This window comes from Anas acuta, chromosome 15 (assembly GCF_963932015.1).
Source record: "Anas acuta chromosome 15, bAnaAcu1.1, whole genome shotgun sequence".
Taxonomy (NCBI): domain Eukaryota; kingdom Metazoa; phylum Chordata; class Aves; order Anseriformes; family Anatidae; genus Anas; species Anas acuta.
In genome coordinates, this window is record NC_088993.1 from 7570589 (window position 1) to 7588688 (window position 18100).

Below are 18100 nucleotides of genomic sequence, written 5' to 3' on the forward strand. Positions count from 1 at the left end.
AAGATCACAGCATCATTACTTGCAGATCTAAGCCATTTCCAGGCAATGTAATTGCAGGTAAGTTTGAAATGATTTTTGATTTCAGTGTGAGTTTGGTGCCTAAGAACATTTGATGATTTGGGCCTCATTAAGAACATACCAAACTGAACATGAGGGTCACCTGGTAGGTGAGTATTTTGGTACACAACCTGAAGTTGTTCTACATGAATCTTTGCCAGTTGCCATATATCTTGGGAGATTTGACACCCCTTTTTAGGTTGTGAGTAATTTTTTAGTAGGCAAAAGTAATTTTTGAATCCCTCTCTGTTTTTTATAAGAAAAATCAGAATATATGTATATACATATGTATATATATATTTGCTGTCAGTTTCCCTCCTGTTTCTCTCCTCCTTTTTGTTTGCAAATGCTTTTGATATCTGTCATCGCAGAGGGGGCTTCTGGAGCATTATCATTCTGCTGACACCTGAGTAATAATAAGGGAAATTAATTGGCCAGATTTTTATTTTTCACTCTCTTGAATTGCAAACTGTTACCTGGTACTTAAGAGAAAAGTTATTTCTCTGTATGTTTTGCTTTCTTCTCTGTCTTCCCTGAAAATGTAAGCTTCTTTTTTTTCTCCTTTTTTTATGTGTTTACGAGTAAAAATAGAAAAATAATAATAATAAAAAAACCCCTAACATACCAAGATCTGGTATTTCCACTTAAAAAGGAAAGGATTCTTACTTTTAAAGTTACTTTTTTTGGAGCTTGATTATAGATGATTTTTAAAAGGGCACGGACAAGTATTCTTTAATGCACACTTTAAGGAGGTTGTTCCTTGAAAAAAATGTCTTTATTCTTTGCTTTAGATAAACCAAGGAGTCGATATGCTGTGAATAGCTCTGGTGACACCTCAGAGGATCAAGATGGGGACTCCAGGTAGGGAGAAAACATTTCAATTTGTCTGAGCTTGAAACAGGAGGAGATGGCCTCTCTTTCTCTTGCCTGCTAGTTCAGCAGGCAAATTCTCTTACAGTGTATAGAAGACCTGCAAAGAGATGCTTCGATGCCAGGTTATGAGCAAATCAGTGCTTGGTAATGAGGAATGTCTCACGAGTGAATGCTAGTGAGTCTGTTGTTTTCTGGGCAGGGTATTGGTGAGATGTTTTGTGCTTGTTAGAAAGGCAGTGTTACTCTTTCAAAGGTAGGAGTATTAATCCTTTGGCAAAATTCCACTTTTCTCTACCTGCATATGTCTAACTGGATATATTATATAGTTGCCTCAGATTCTTCCTTAGCTCATATAATTGTCATACAGAATTGCTCTATGCTAATGAGTAACTAATATTGTTTCTCCAGACATAGCTGCTTGTGTATCCATGGAGTGAAATAGTAGCTCAAAAGGATACTGAGACTTAGAGATAGTTTTTCAATTACAGGAAATCAGTGGGTCATTGCACTGAAAAAACGCACTGAAAATAATGTATGTTTTTCAGCATGCATATACATAGAAATGGACCCTCTAATTAGTTTTTGGAGAAAATCTGTAATTTGCTGCATTGTTCTAAATTTATCTCTATCAGGTATGAGACAAATCTGGGCCATAGTTCAGTTCTAGATCTTTTTTGAGATGTGTCTTTTAATTTCAGATATTAACAATGGCATAGTTGGTGCTGTTCTCTAATATAAGAATGAAAAAAAAAGTTGTCATCACTTGTCCTCAAAAAAAGAAATGAATATCCCAAACTTGCAAAGTTTAATCTTGTTCTTACATTTGACTGAGAATAGTTTCACTGAAATTAAAACCACCCATGACAGGAAACTTCATCAAGTTGGTATGTTTTTCCAGGACTGGGACCTTATGAAAACAGATGTAACACATCTTGTTTAGGGTCATTTGTATGTATTGCATCTTTTTGAAACCTTCAAATGGTTCTACCATGTCTCCATGGGACGCAGTGTGCTATGGGGCACAACTCCAGTGGGACCACACCATGTCTTTAAGTCTGATATTTGTTGAATGACATTTCAGACTGTCCTGTGGACAGCATTTTCTAACATGCATGTTAGGAGGGCTCTGTGCGTGTTTGTTGGTTATCTCAGGTATTTTGTTGGTAGCTGTTCAAAAACCCTGTCTCCAGTATTTCCCTAGATAGATTTAAGGCAATATTGGAAGTGAGCCAGCTTCTTTTTGATACCTATTCTTGTTGCCTCTTCCACTTTGGCAGTTTGGACAAAACACGTAATGCAGAGCTGTGCTCGCTGGATGTTGTCTGTGGTGCTGAATTAGATGCAATATTGGCTACTACTGTGGTGGAAGAAGAGCTTTTATCACTTCAAATTACAGTCAGATGAGAAAAGTGCTCTTAATTTAGTATTCTGAAACTGGTTGTAAGTGGATTGAATGTGCTGGCATGTAACCTAAATTAAACAAAGAGTTAAATGATTTTATTATAGTGGAGTCCAGAAATTAGTGGTTGAAGGCTAATGCTCAAGTCTGTTGGGTCAAGTATTTGTTATTAAGCTTTTAGTGTTTAAAAGAATTTAGGGAACCGACTTCCCTAAGCTCAAAGTACCAGCTTATTGGCAGTCCATCAAGTGGGTCTGGACAGTTCTGAAGTGCTGAGTGAGAGAGTATTAAGACAGAAATCCCGCTCTGTAATGATGGTCTTCAGAGAAAAATTTGTACAGCCTTACATAGCAGTACATACAAATCCATGCTGTACTGTCTGTAGCTGGTAGTTGTCAAGTTTACTGGAGTTCATAGCCTTATAGTTACATCCATGTAGTTGAGGTGGCAGCCAACACAGGTCTATTAGCAGGAGGGCCCTTATTACTATCCCCTATGGATCTGCCAATTGCTGCTATTCAGGTAAAAGGGGAGTGGGGAAGCGGAGCACCCGTATTGCTCTGCCAGATCTTGAGGCCCTGCACACTGCTTGTGCTGTTTCCACAGGTATACATCGACATTCAGAAATGCAGTGTTTTTCAAAATTGGGTTTCTTTCAGTTTTGTTTACGGAAAAGCCTTTCCTGAATGCCAGTGTAATTAGTGTTGTAAATCCATTGCAAAAGCTGCCTTTCACACTAAGACAGAAGAGAAGCTTTCAGATTCATTTAATGCAGCCATACAACTGATGCAGCAGCTGACTATCCTTCTCTTCAGTGATAGCAACTAGTAAAAGAAATCACTGAAGCTCTCTTATGTAGGTAGAAACCATATGCAAGTCTTGAGTACACAAGTCCATCTTCCAGCACAAAGCAAAAAGCGATTTTCAAAGCCGTGTACAACAGGTGGCTCAGAGTTTTGATCTTTATCTGTATTAGGAGTAACAAGAGTTGATGCCTGTGGAGCATAAGAGATCCTCAGGGGAGAGTGGAGGCTGAGAAGTGCAAAAGGTCTTGGACAGAGCGAGATGCATATGATTTATGACCTGTGTGAGTAGACATGGGAAGGAAAGAGCTTAAATATCGTTTACTGTAAAACCAGTATTGTTGCTGAGCCCGTGGGATTATTCCTCAGCAGTGTTCTGATTCTCGCTCCTGAGCTCCAGTTTGGAATGCTTTTTATGTTTCTACTGAGGGCTGGAGAGACCAGGAGTGGAGCGACTGGATTTGTGAGAGCCATCCCTGGTTCTTGAGTGGCAGCTCTGTCCCTGTAGGTTTGTTCTTGTGCAGTGCAGTGGTGTAGCAATTCTCTTCCCGCAATGCTCGGTTTAGTAGTCCACAGAGTGAGAGGGTTTGTCAGCATGAAGTCCTAACTGTGTGCTGATGGTGTTTTCTTATTGGAGTTGTCCCAGATGAAAGTAATTTATGAAGTGGCTTTGTGTTATTTTTTGGAAGGCTTCCTCGAGGAAGTGTTGGCAAAAAGATTCCTTTAAATCACCACATATCAGTAATCTCTCCAGATGTTTTTGGCAGCACAAACTGGGGCTTTGGAGAGGGCAGCCTGCTAGGTTGAGTGGTTTGATAACATTTTATGTTTGTTAACAAAGTTTATTTCAGATCTCTCTTGCTGCTACAATAGTTCTCATGAGGGTTGGATGCATCTTCTTTTATAGTGGATGACTGTCCATGATAATAATTACTGATAATCTAGGATGAAATGTATCCTAGATAAGGTTCAGTATTGCTTTTTTGCTAAGCTGTTGGAACCCAGATTGATTACTTTTGAGCATACCTCTCATGGAGCAGTTAAGGTGTATGTATTTCTTGATGGCTTCAGAAAATTAGATCAGTTCAGGTGCCTTAACTCTCCATTTCCATATTTGTATGCATAATTTGTTTTCTTGTGACCTTCAGACATGAGTTTCCTGGTCTTCATTATACTTTGTTTTTTTAAAGAAAAGTGCAGCCTATTCATGACAGTCCTGCCTCCGGGTTACTGGTGTGTATCAGCTGTGTTGATTTCTCTTCAGTGGAGCTGTGTGTTTGGATCTTTAGAATACAGATCTTTTCTTATCCTAAAGGCAAGTCAAGCATCAAAAGTGTTCAAGGTGTGTTGATGATGGCCAGGCAACAGAGAGGTATTGTTAAGATTCTGTCACTGTCAAAGCAAATCACCTGTCAAGTGTCTCTCTTTACTGGCTTCTTCTCAGTCTTACATCATCTGCTCTCATAAAAAACATGCTTCATTTTTTGAGTGCTATATCAATAATATATACCCTTCACAACTTATGGAGATGCCCACCATCCTGGAAAAAGGTAAGGCAGTAAAGACATGTAGCAACTCTTGAAGTCTGAAGATGATGCTTTGTTAAATTTTTTTGAAGTGCATTTTGTAGTTTTCTTTGGAGGGAAGATACTCAGCAAAAATTCTAATGAAGATGCACACAGAGGAACATATGTTACACCAGACTTTATATTTTTTAGTAGTGTAACCAACTAACTGAGGGAGATTTAGTAAGCTTGACAGCATTGATATCATTAATTGGCTACATGCTTTTTGCTAAAAAACAAAACAAAACAAAAAAACAACCATCAAGTTACTGACAAACAAGGACTCAAATGTCCCTTTCTATCAAACAGTAGTTCTCCTGTGGTAATGTTTCTGTCTCCTCTGTCCCTCTTTCACTGGACCTCAGTATTCTCCCTTGTTATTTGTTCTGAAAGGCTTCCTTTCTGTAAGCCTGTGCTTTTCTGTTCACCCATCCATCCGTTTAAACATCCTTTCTGTAATATCACCCCTGTTGTATATTGTTTGTCCTTTGGGATTGTTCTACCTTTTCAACATGACTTGTGGAAATCTGCAGTCTTTGGGATTAAATAATTGTTGGAGGTTTTCATTTTGCCTCATTTCTACAGTGGACAGTATGAAGCTTTTATCAGATTAATTTTTCATTACAGATTCATTTTTCCAAAGTCCTTTTTCCCTTGTTATTTGGAAAAAACAAAACCAAAACAAAACCCAACCACCAAGCAGTTGATAGAATTAAAATAGGTATTTATTTCCCTGATACAAAAGTGAGTGCAGCTGCTAACAGAGCCTTGCTCTGCACACCGTTCAGGTTCTTTGCCTTGAAAACTTTTTCTGTCTACTCTTCCTAAGTTACCTTCATGCTTGTGCTGTGATTCTGGACAGACCTATTGTTTAGATCCCTGTGGGAGAGCAGCAGCAGCTGTTTGTGCAAAGCCCTTTAAAAATAATGCTGGCTGTGTGTGGAACAGTGTTTGCCATCCTCTTTTTCTAAGTCTTGTGGGTATGGAAGCACTGGCACCAGTGGTGAAGAGCTCTGAGTCAGCTGGGGCTGCGTGGGATGTTCCTTTGGCGAAACCTCTACTGACAGTCTAGAAAACAAAGTGACGTTTATAATCTGCTCTAAATCAGACTACATCTTCTGTGTTTTTGTTTGTTTGTTTTTGTTTGTTTGTTTCTTGTAAGGTAAGCGTCAATTTAAAAATGCAGTGTAAATGCAATTCCATAAATGCAGCACATTGTGGGAGGACGTTACAACAGACAGTGTTAGTGAGAGGACTAAAATGCCTTCAATTTCAGTCTGCAATATGTCCCAGGAATTCACCTACCATTAATTTTGAGTCTTCTCAATACTTGTCATTCCTGTACAGAAGTTTAACTCTTAATAGATCATCGTAGTATTTAATGTTATCTTTTCTCTTTTTTTTTTTTTTTTTGGTGTGTACTTGCCTCGTTTATTTTCTTTTGTTATGTTTTTGTCTTGTGTTTATGGCCATGTTCCCATTTCAGAGACCAATGTCCTCTAACTGATGAGCAATTGGTTTCAGGGTAAGACCAAATGTTCTTAATAATCACCTCTGTCTAGAATGGCTTTCTTTTCTCACTATCCTTTTAATTGTGCTTTGTTCCTGGTTTCTACTTCACACCGAATGATGACGTAATTATACGCTAAATCACAATGTCTGTAGGAAATGTATCGCTAAGGTTTTATGCTAGGATAATTACAAAGGTCCTACTAACATCGCTGTGCTTTCTGTAGGGTACCCAGAATGGGTGTCATACTGTCCCTCTGTGAATTGACGAAAGTTGTGACCCTCCAAGAATAAAAAGAAGTATAGCCTTAACATTGTAGTTATTCTGACAAGGAGCCCTAAAACAAATTGCTTTCTGACAAGCAATGAGTTAAAAGTACCAACCAGTAAGTAAGCTTTTCAATCTCACAGTAATTACAGAGAGCTCTTCAGAGACCAGGTTTTGAGCGGTTGCTCCGGTTGCTTGCTCTTGTTGCCCCACTAAGCTAAGCTGGGTGACTGCATTATACCCCTTCTTGAATGTGTGGAGGGAAAAGTGCTTATCTCTGCCAGGGGCCCCAGAAGTACTAAGCCTCACCTCTAGTACCCATGTAACAAAGATGATCACCCAGATAGTCAGCTCCCTTTCTAAACCACTTCAAAGACGAATTCCTTAGAAATAACTTACTTTGACTTCCTGTGAACCTTAAAGTTATTTTCCATCCTTGGGAAAAAAATATGTTTTTGTTTGATATTCTTGATATCCCTCCTCTTCTGTATGCTAAAGCAAAAGCAATTGTTGGTTTAGCTATGTCAGTTCCAGAGGAGGTGCTGGTGACAGCAGTCAGTCTGCACTAGTGTGTTTTGTATTGTACTGCTGGATTGTCTGCTGCTGCCACAATGTCAAGCTCACCATAGGATATTTTGGGCAAATCAAAGCTTTTGTTTTTTTTTGTATTTAGTTTCCAGCTGCTGAATTCTTTAGTAAAGGGAAAGTTTGCTTCCCTCTGTAAATCACAGAGCTCGGGCTAATCCCATGAAATAAAAAGGAACTGTTACTGCCCAATTGTGAAACCTAATCTGCTTCTAACAAACTCTTGGGCTCTGATAAGTCAGTGTTTTTAAGTCATCTTAGTATGCTACAGAGATTAGAAAACCAGTTTTAAAATATCTAAACTAAAATGTTGCTGTTTAAGATGAAATGATGAACTGAAATGAAGGGAATGACATATCAGTTGTCCCTCAATTTCCCTCTTGTCCAGAGGCCTAAGAAATGTATAAAGGATGTGGAATGTTTTCGGGGGGATTTGGAACAAACAACCAAACCAATGCTTCTAGGCTGTCAGACCAAGAGAATGAGTCTGGAGTCCAGGGCACTCTGGAGAGCCTGTGGTGATACCAGGTGCCTGTACCCATCAGGTAGACCCCCTGCAACACACCAGGGGGTTATATATCCTGAGCATGTCAGCTGGCTGCAGTTGCAGTGCTCTCCCAGAAAGAGAGGACTCGGCTAGCAAGAAGGTGGGGAGATGTTACAAAATTAACCTTTTAATCTTCTGCTCCCCACAGAGCCAAATAGGAGGTAATGCAGAGGTGGGTGTCAGTGTTGTGAGCTATCCTGGGGCACTGCTGAACTGTTACATTCAGCACCACAGCTGTGTGTGAAAAGATCTCATGGTGGAATTCTGTGTGAAAGTGAAATCTTAACAGAGTTGTAAGTCGTCATTAATGAAGTTTGGTTTTCCAGCTCTCAAGGCATCCTTTGCCAAGGCTGGGGGAGGGAAGAACTCATTTTTTACAAGCAAGCAGGCACTTCCTAGTTTACCCTGTTTCTACCTCTGCTTACCAGAGCATATGCTCGTTTTTGATCCATTGTTCTTAGTTTTCCTGGCTCTGTGACCAGGCTGGTATCTAACACAGCTGGGCATGGCAGAAAGAGGAGGGAAAGCTCACTGCTGTCGTGGTGACTTTTTCCTATTTTGGATGTGATCTCCAGGAGCTGTCACGTGAAGTCCAGCTGGAGGAAGCTTTACCTTTTCCTCATGAAATCCATGTGTTGTGCAGCCCAGTCCAGCACAGTGGCCGGGGAGCACGGGTTCAGTGGCCCCAGGAGTCTCTGGCTAGTCTTCCTATCTCTCTGCTAGCCCTGAGCTGTGTTCAGCATCCTGTGTGAGCAGAGCAGCCAGGGATTTGGAAGTTTGTGCAGAGCTGCTCCTTCCATTAGCCAAACATAAGCAGGATGGTGAGGATGACCTTTTTGTACAAGCATCGGAGGCTTTGGCAGTTTGGAAAGCCCCTGTATCATCCTGCATCTTCAGTACACGTAGGTCTAATAACAGAAATAGCCCCTGGGTCATATGCAGATAGATATAGATGAAAAACCTGGCTGTGTGTTTGTCTTAGTTTCTGTGGTACTCCATAACTCACTCAGAGTGAACCAGGAGCGTGGTACATTAAGTCCTTCCCTGGGCACTGAGGGCTCGCTTGTGGCCAAGAGATAAGGTGAGTGCAGAACACACCCATGTCTGCCCTTTTCTCTGAGTGATACTGTGTTATCCGGGAAACCTGCGTGGTGGAGGGGGATGGTCTGACAGGGACACACATCCATGAATGCAAATAAAGAAATTGGATTAAACATTGCCATTATTTAAAAAACAGTCTCATCGAAAGCTGGCTTGAAATCCATTTGGTTAAATGAGGGTCTTAGAGAAATCAGATCAGGAAAGAACATTGCTAATATCAAACCTTGTACTACTGCTGTCATGAAACAACAAGAAGTTCCCTCCAGCAGCTAACTGAGGTCCCCTTTGCTATGGATTTGAGCTTCACTGTCTCAGGGGACACCCTGAGGAACATGAGTATTTTTAAAGAGAAGGCCAATGTTGTAAGGTCATCAGAAGTGGTTGCAGAATTCTTCCCTTGTCACACTGGAATTCTTACCCAATTTGGAGCTGTGGCTGTATTTTACTTGGCAGACTCCTTGTAGGTACTTGCTGTCCTGTCTCGTGCTTGCAGTCTTCCCACCACAAATCCAGAGCAGTCCCCAGTACCAATAAAATGTGGTCAGCACTGAGGAGAGCCCATTGTCATGAATTTCTCTTGGTTTAGTTTATCAGATGAGACCAGGTGATGCCAAGCAATTTTCAGCAGGGTGCTGCTGGTCCTTTGACCACAGGTTGAGAGCTGTTAAGTGAGTAACTTTGAGTCTCACTGACTAGATTTGGAAAAGGAGGGACAAATGTAGAATATATTTTTCTTTTAATTGACTCAAGCTCTGTCTTGCCTTCCCCTTTGCCGCAATGGGTGGCTTAAAGATCTTTGTTGTGCTTGAGTGACAGGCTGTCTTGATATGTAGTTGCTTAGTAAGTTCATTAATCTGCAGCTAAATCCAGGCAATGGCTAACTCAGGCTGTTTTTGTATTTAAACAAACTGCATCTAATATTACCAATTTATTTTGCTGTGCATGTACTGAAATAAGCATGACACCACAGTCTTTGTCTTGAACGCTTCCTGTTTTATAATTGTGATGATCTGACAGATGTAATTAAGGGATTCTTAATTTTCTATAATTGGGGGTATTCCAGGTACAGCAATTTATACACAGTTTACAACTTAAAAAAATTTTCACAAGTTAAATACATCTGTATTTGGAGGAACATTCTGGGGGTATGCTTTTTGAAAATTGTAATAACTTTTGTTTCTGCTCTTCAAGGTTTTCAGATGTCATCCTGGCAACGATTTTGGCTACAAAGTCAGATATGTGTGGCAAAAAATTTGAACTGAAGATTGATAATGTTCGCTTTGTTGGCCACCCTACATTGCTTCAGCATGCCCTTGGGCAGGTATGGTAAGAGGTCTGCTTGGGGGGCATGCTTTCTTTTCAAACTCCATGGCTTAGTTAGGAAACTTAGAATTTAGAATGGATAGGTTTGCTTTTGATCCTGTTTCTTCCTGATTTCTGATTCTTGTGGATGCTCAAAGCTGCCTTTCTGTATTTCCAGATAACTACAGTGAGTAGCAAACTAAGGGATCTCTGTCAGTGACTCACAGAAACCCCAGTCTGGTCACATTAGAAAAGGAGCTTGGGTAAACAGAAGTTTGCTAAGTGGTCCAGCTCAAAAAGCTGTTTCTCACCATGTTAGTTGTTGCAACTTAGCTTTTCATCACCTCCAATTAGTACGGCAGTAAAAAACAAAACAAAAACCAAACAACCAAAAAAAAACAAACAAACCCAAACCCTAACAAATGTTAAAAAGAGGTCTAAAATTTTCTTATGGAGAAAGTTGGACTGCTGTTTGTATTCAGACCTTGGTTTATGGTCTGTGTTTTAGCTGATTGGAGTAAAAGCAGTTGTCACCCAGGTATGGAAAAGGCCCTGCTTAAATCTAAGAAAGAATTTGCATGGTTCTGCATGCAAAATATTCCCTTTCCCATTTCTTTTCCTGACAGACTGTAAAAATGAACCAGGCTTTGGTAATTTCTAAATCCAACACTAATCTGTATCACTGAACTGCTTTCATCTCCTTTTTTGTCAAATTTGCTAAGTCGTTCATTTTTCCAGGCAAAAATCTGCTTGCCAATTCTGTCATCCTTTCTATCTATAATTAGAGGTGCAAACAGATTGTTGGCAACTGCTGCTTGGTATTTAGAAGACCAGACTGCTTTAGGACTGCTTTTATCCAACTAAGAAGCTGGCTTCAAGCATCAGAAGGTGCCAGTGTTCCACTTCTGAAACTCACATACGAGTACAAGAAATGTGACTGAGCATCACCAAGACTCAGTTCTCAAATGTTTGAGCTGTTTTGGAAAACAGAATACAAGTTCCCCCAGGCTGTGCAAGTACTTCAGCAAATGCAGCCTGCTGTGTTCAGAACAGCTGTTGCCCACTACCCTAGGACACTAAAAGTTCCTGGTGCTGGTGGGAGTGAGGTCAGGCGCCAGGAAGCTTAAGCAGTGTTTTGCAAGGTGGTTCTTGTTTTGCCGTTCATGTTTCTAGCTCTGACACTTAGAGCAAATAGAACGGTGGCCACGAGACAAGAAGGTGTTGCCTTGTTTTGTTTTTATAGAGACTGTTACAGCCCACCTCAGTAATGTGTGGCAGTTGACTCTGAAATGATGGAGGAAAGGGCTAAGGAAGGGAGAGAATGAGGGGATGCTCCGGACCAGCTGCTCCTGACAAATGGGCAAGCTGGGGTGCTGCTAGCAGGGTCTGTCACCAGTCTCACAGAAGACAAGCAATGAACTGGGCCCAGGGTCTACCCGGGGAGCTCAGCCAGGAGCAAAAGGTGATGGAGCCACAGGTAGGGCTAGAGGACAAGGCTGCTGTGTACATAGTGCAGTCCATCCAGGAGACACACTACCTACAGCGTAAGTCTGAGGCCAATCCAGGAGACAGGGCTGGAGACCCCCAGAGTCAGGGACCAAAGGCCCCATACTGAGCTTAAATGGGGCTCCTGGGTCATGCACGGGCAGGTGTGGGGACCAAGTGGTGCCAGCCAAGGCCATTAAGAGTGTTTGGTGCCCTTAGGGCCCTGACAACAGAGGTCTGTTCTCCCACAGTACCAGGTTCATTTATTTTGCCAATCTTGTCCAAAAGGCACAACTTCATAATTGTGGTGTAGTGAGTCTAAACTAAGTTGCAAAATTGTATTTGCATTTGTTTACCACACATTATACATTTTCTCTGCTTGTAGTTACTTTTATCCTAATTGCATGAAAAACCTCTTCATTTTCAATTTGTCTAAATAAAATTACATCTGTGTAAATAAACAACATTATAGAGTGCTGTAAATGCCTTTTTGTTACTTCTAGTAGAATCTTTTTCTTGGCTGTGTCTTATCACCCCAGGAGGCACCCAGAACTTTCTAGTTTTCAGAATCTTCTGGATGTGGCAGCCCTTTCTACTAGTTCGTTTGGGTCTAAATCTGGGACCCTTAGGCAGTTAGTAAGAAGCTAGATTATTTCATGCCTGTCCCATGGAGCAAAAGCAATGACTGAAGTAACCTGACAGTCTCTGGTTTGGATTTCTTTGGAGTTCATGCTGCAATAAGTTACTTCACAGGACAACTCAGCAAATTCTTCTTCAAATGAGATTGAAGAATTACAAGAGCACCAACATTTAATCGTGTGCCAGACTGTCTTTTATGTAATGATATTCCGAATTCTTAATTTCTTTCATCATTTTCTTTTCCGGCTTAGGTCTTTTTTTTCCACTCAAGAGGGGATATGAAAACTAGCTGTATTCCAGCTGATGTTAGTGGTTGATTTTAAGGGAAGAATAGGATCAGTCCCTGCACTTAATGCTTTTAAGTCTTTATTGAAGTTCACAGGACATCTTGGAACCTATATCTCCAAAAGAACAAATAAGCACAGTAAATTGTTTTTGCCATACCCCTTGTCACTGCCTTTTTGATAGAACTTCACTTAACAATTTAGAAAAATAAAGGTATGTGTTACTACTTCTAGTTTTTCTGATTTTTAAGTGAAAGCATTCAGGAGTTCACCAGTGAGCAGTTTGTTGCTGATGCTTAGTACTTGTCAGAAAGGCTGGAAGCAGCTTTGCCGTTGCTAGCTTCTTTGTGTTTGCCCTGCCTCTGATACTGCATTAACTTTATGCCCCTTCATTGTGTAGAGGCAGAATATTAGGCTAGATGATTGTTCAGGTGGTTTATCCTTCAGGTTGGACTGAGTGTTCAGCAGCGAGCTTCGGGGAAGGCAGGGGTGTCCTCTGGATTGTGTGCTCCATCTTGTGGTGATGCATAGTTGATTCAGAGATGTTAGTACTGGATTTGCAAATACAACTTGCTTGTCTTCGCTTCCTCTGTGCCTCCCCACAAGAAAGCCTGTACATGTGCTAAAGATTATGACACTAGGAAGCCTTCTGTTGCAGAAAGAACATTTTTTGGGGGGAGGCGGGGAAGGGAAGGCGTGCGTGATGGAGAATGCATTTGAAGTCCTGCAGGAATGTAAAACAAACCTTTTATCTTAGTATTGTGCAAGTGCGTGAGATTGAATATGGGCACTTCTCAAGCACAGTTTTTCTGATAAAAACAACAGCTTGCAACATGATGCAGTCCAAATGGGGATTTTAGGAAAAAGGAGAATATGTGTGGCATGGGGTGAAAAATCTCTAGTGTTTTCTATGGTTAACAATACATAACAATTGTGCTAAGAAAAAATTATATCTAGGGCCCCTAATGGTGCTAGAATGCATTAGTAAAGACATCTACTAATGTCGCTGTCTTAACCAATACACATTTCTATGATCCTTACCAAAATGTTTTGGTTTATGTTTTACCAGTTTCTCAGAAAGTGTAAAATAACTGTAATACTTTAATAAGAAAATAATCATACAATTTTATTTTTTACAAGTCAAATTTTGATGGTAGAATTTGATTTGTCTGCTCTCATCTCTCAGCAAACTGTTATTTGACTGAGTTTTCTTTGTTTTTTCCCTCCCTTGATTACTTGTTCCAGAGGACAGTAGCATATGGGATTTCTTTTAATATTTTTTAGGTATCCAAAACTGATCCCTCGCCAAAGAGAGAGATGCCCACTATGATTCTCTTCAATGTGGTGTTTGCCCTAAGGGTAAGTAAGGACTGCCTTCTTGTCATCTGGTAATGGAATGTCCTTCAGATGTGTAACAGAATGCAGTAGGTTCATCTTGCCATAATCTCTTGTAAAATATTCAGTGCCCAATTTCACTGGGAGATTTTCATTTGAAACAACAAAACAAAGTAGAACATGACACTGAGAAGTTAGTAAGATTTCCAGCCCAGCATTATGTAGCCTCAAGCACAGTTGTTCTGTTCAGGAGACATCTTAGAGCTTTTTTGTTCTGTTTTTTAAAAACCCAGACTATAAAGGCACGCAAGAAATCGCTTTGAAAAATAGATATGAACCCTGTTACAACTCTTGCATGCGTCTTGTCTGTTGTTAATGATGAGCTGCTGACCTGCTGTGATGTTTCTAATCATGCAATTGAAGCTTGTCCAAGTTAGCTATGTGGAAAAGCAGCCTGTGTCTTACTGTCCTGTATGCCAGATGCCATCCTCTGCTCTACTTCTGCCTGGGGTAGGTCCAAATCCATACAGCACATTGCTGAGCCCTTGTAGCTCCATGCAACTCTGTTCTGCGCCAGAGGCAGAGGCAGGAGCAAGCATGGACAGTGACGTGTTTGGACAGACTTACAAGTTAGGGCCCTGCCATGACTTTGGTTAACCCAAGCTTGTTCAGTGCAAAGCCATGAAGAAATCTGCTCTGTGCTCTCTAGAGCCATTACATTTTCCGGTAAGGTTTGCAAGCTTGGATCCAGACCTGGATGGGTGCCGGGTCTGTGTGTTAGCACAGTGCTGTAGTTTCTTGGAAGACATATCAGAACCAAAGGATAGAGTTTAGGCTCATGTTTAGAAAGGAATGGCATTTGTGTGATTTTTCCTCTCATCTCATAGCATTTTTCTGAGTGGGAACCATGTTCCTGGTATCATGGGCTTGCAGTTTCATCCAAGATTGGTCTGTGGATGAAGGTGCTCTCAATTTAATGTCTGAAGAGTTTTTTTGGCTGTCCTTCTGTATTTGGACAAAACCTATCATTTTTTCACTTTTTTTTTTTTTTGAACCCTGATGCTCTTTTTGAAATGATACTTCAGAACAGCACTATTTAGAGCCCTTAATCATTCTTCGTGATACAGAGCCATGTGCTTCTGCTCATTACCTGCAGGCCTCTTTACAATTAGTTGGATAGTGTTTGAAAGCTGCCTCTTTTTAGCCATGAGGCTGTTGTATAAGAAGGAGCATGCCAGGGAGCAACTGGCTGTATGTAGCATTCTGAATGAGAAGCAGGAACACGTGAGGAATAAATACACTTTGATGTTAAACAAAAATCTGGAGCAAATATGTATGTTTTCCTTGGAGTTTCTTTTTAAGTCTACTCTGTTGATGAGATGTTGGTATCAGTGTTAAGGGATCCTGGTTTCGCTAATTTCATAGTATAAAACCCTAGAAATTTCATTATGTTCAAGCATTATTTGATTTCTGAGCTCTGGCTTTCTCTTCACAGCCCACAGGTTACATCTGTGGAGCTATCATATTATTTTTGTGGCACATATGCATGTGAAGCAACATGCTGAAAATGAAGGATGGCATTGGAATAGCTGTCCTGCTGGAGATGGCTGATTTTTGCTTGACTAGGACTTTGGATAACATGTCGTGATTTTAAAGCCTCCAGTTCCTTGACTGTGAAGTGACTTTTTTTTTTCCCTTTTAGCACCGGTACTTTATACATGGCCATAGTCCAAGTGGCTTTTCTTCAGTGGAAATGCAAGGTTTCACAAGAGACAATTATCCCAATCTGAATCAAGCAAGATATCGTTCATTGAGTTCTGCTGGGAAGCCAGTGTTGCTGTGCTTTGGGACATTCTTAGGTTAGGAAGTGCCAAATTTGCAATACAGAAGTTGATTTTAAATTTCATGCATTAAGAGCTGTTAGCTTCAAAAGTTTTGATCTTTTAGTAACACATACATTCCTCTTGTCTGCATTTCTTTAGAATCTGTTTTCTAGTGGTTCTCCTAGGAAAACTCACTTTTTTGCATTTTGGCACTGTGAGGATACTGATGTACTATGTGCTTAATATAGCATTTAATTGTATTTGCCAAATGAGACACTCTTACTTCATAGAGAGCTGTCAAGTTTTTGGAAAGTGCTATGTGTAAAGCAAGTGAATTTTTTTTTCCTAGCAGAGTCTAGTGCACTGCAAAGTGTGGGTGGAGGTATTCTGTGATAAAGATGAGCCCATCTGCAGCGGGCAGACAGAGCAGGCAAAGTCCCAAACACTGTAATCAGCACTGATCCTGCTGTGTTTAAGCTCAGGGTTACCAACGTGTCGTGACTCAGCAAGAAGAGTGGAATTTGAAAATGTTGACTCATGGTTTGCTAGTTTACATGCCAAGTTATCACTTGCTAGAACTGTAAATTCCTTTAAAAGTCTTAACAAACATGAAGCAGCTGCTTACTGTGCACTTTCTGACTAGAGCTGCTGAGTCCCCCCTTATCAGCTGTACTTACGTGATAGATTTTTCTAGCACTTTCGCTCCGGGACTTGCACAAATGCAAGTGTTTGTAATAAGCCATATTTGTGAAATGCTTTGGAATGTATGTCCAGATTCATTTTGCTTTTGTATCAACGTGTTGATCATTTGTTGGTACTACTTACATACTGACAAGACAAATGCTAGTTGTATAGGACAAACTTCAGTACAACCAACATGGTGAGAGTGGGCTATGTTAAAGACACTGCAGTCCTTATACTCCCAGTGAATTTAACCTGAACATTGTGATGCACTTCCTTTTCAAATAACTTGACATCTTCTTTTCTGGCTATGTGAAATTGAGTTCTTTGGTCTCTTTGCTAGCAAAAGGCCTAGTAAGAGCTGGAAAAAAAAAAACAGATACGAGTATCATACTCCAGGTGCTGTGTTAATCTGATGTTCATGAACAAGTCTATAAGTCCTTCACTTTCCTCTTCCTTAACTTTCTCTGGGAGCTTTGTTACTGTCAGAGAAAACTCCATTCTTCAGCCAGTTGCCAGAGAGACCGGTATCTGCTGAAAATAATTGCTTTGATTACTTATCCATCACTCTAGTTCCAAAAATATGACTGTGGCTGAATGACCAGACAGTTTCCCTTCTGTGTTGCCTGTAGGCCAATGCAGATCCATCAGTGATAAACTGCTTACACAACCTTTCCCGTCGAATCGCCATCGTCTTGCAGCATGAGGAGCGCCGCTGTCAGTACCTGACCAGGGAGGCCAAGCTGATCTTAGCTATTCAGGATGAAGTGTCTGCCATGTCAGAAAGTAAGTGTTGAGCTTAGCTTTGTGTACAACTGTATTTGTGCAGGAGCACTTTTTCAGAGAAGTTTTAATTGTGCCTTTTTCTTTTGTGGCTGGGATCAGTATGAACAAGTTTTGGTGCTCTTCAGCATTCTTACAGCTTTTGACTGCATTTTTCCTCATCCAAGAAAACTATCCCTGTGCAGAGATGTCAGCTTTAGAAGTGAAGTAATTTGGTTGCTTTCCTTGCTAGCTTGGTTCAGAACAATCGTTGGAGAGGGTGTACTGAACCATCATGTTTGGATCTGCCTGTCAGGATGATATGGAAGAACTCATATGTAGCTACTTAACGTAGAGCAAGTTTCCTATGCTCTAACACTATGTTTAGTTACTAGACTTCTTGTGTGGAAATTTTACTTTTACATGTAGTTTTCATGGCCAACAGATTTTTATGCACAGCATTTTTGTAGACCATGCTTTATAGCAACTTATTAAAATAATATGCACCATCTAAGGTGAACTCTTGCTGACACATCATCTTGCTTCAAGTATTGAAAATAAAACCTAGTATGTATAAAAACAAAAACACTTAAAATGATCACGTCAAGTTCACAGGTAATGTGTTTAGCTAAGCTGAGGATCAGAAGTTGGCATTAATTCATTGTTATTATCTTAATGGTTAACTTGGATTATCATAAAAGCTTTGAAATATAAATGTAGATTAAAAAGATATGGATTCTGTGCCTAAGGTACTGCCTTTGCCTAGAGGGGGAAAAGGAAATTCTCTCTGCTTTTTTTTTGCAATTATTTGTTTGCTTCCTTGTTTTGAAATTTTCCATAGCCACAGAAGGGCCACAGTCACCTTTTCATCATATCCTGCCCAAGTGCAAATTGGCCAGAGATCTCAAAGAGACTTATGACAGGTAAGCAGGATTTCCTTCATAGCTTATAGTATGTTGCTTGTCACTGAAACCTCTTGGCCCTGTTCCTTAGGAGGTTATCTATGTCTTTATGCTGCTGACTCATTGAGATTTGGGTTTAGACGAGGTGGAGGCTAGGTGTCAGGTAAAATGTTTGCAGAA

The 18100-nt window shown here is 40.4% G+C and overlaps 1 protein-coding gene across 3 annotated transcripts in view; it reads left to right on the forward strand.

Moving 5' to 3' along the window:
* The window catches only part of NPRL3 (NPR3 like, GATOR1 complex subunit), a 49173-nt gene that overhangs the window by 1850 nt on the left and 29223 nt on the right, over positions 1–18100 (forward strand). For 2 of the 3 annotated variants that reach the window (XM_068699060.1, XM_068699061.1), the window contains exons 2-6: positions 849–918; positions 9899–10028; positions 13702–13776; positions 16889–17042; positions 17860–17941. In XM_068699060.1, the coding sequence (XP_068555161.1) occupies positions 849–918; positions 9899–10028; positions 13702–13776; positions 16889–17042; positions 17860–17941 (511 nt within the window). Of the gene's footprint in view, positions 1–848; positions 919–6183; positions 6223–9898; positions 10029–13701; positions 13777–16888; positions 17043–17859; positions 17942–18100 lie in introns of all 3 variants that reach the window. The other variant, XM_068699059.1, reaches the window with a different exon arrangement.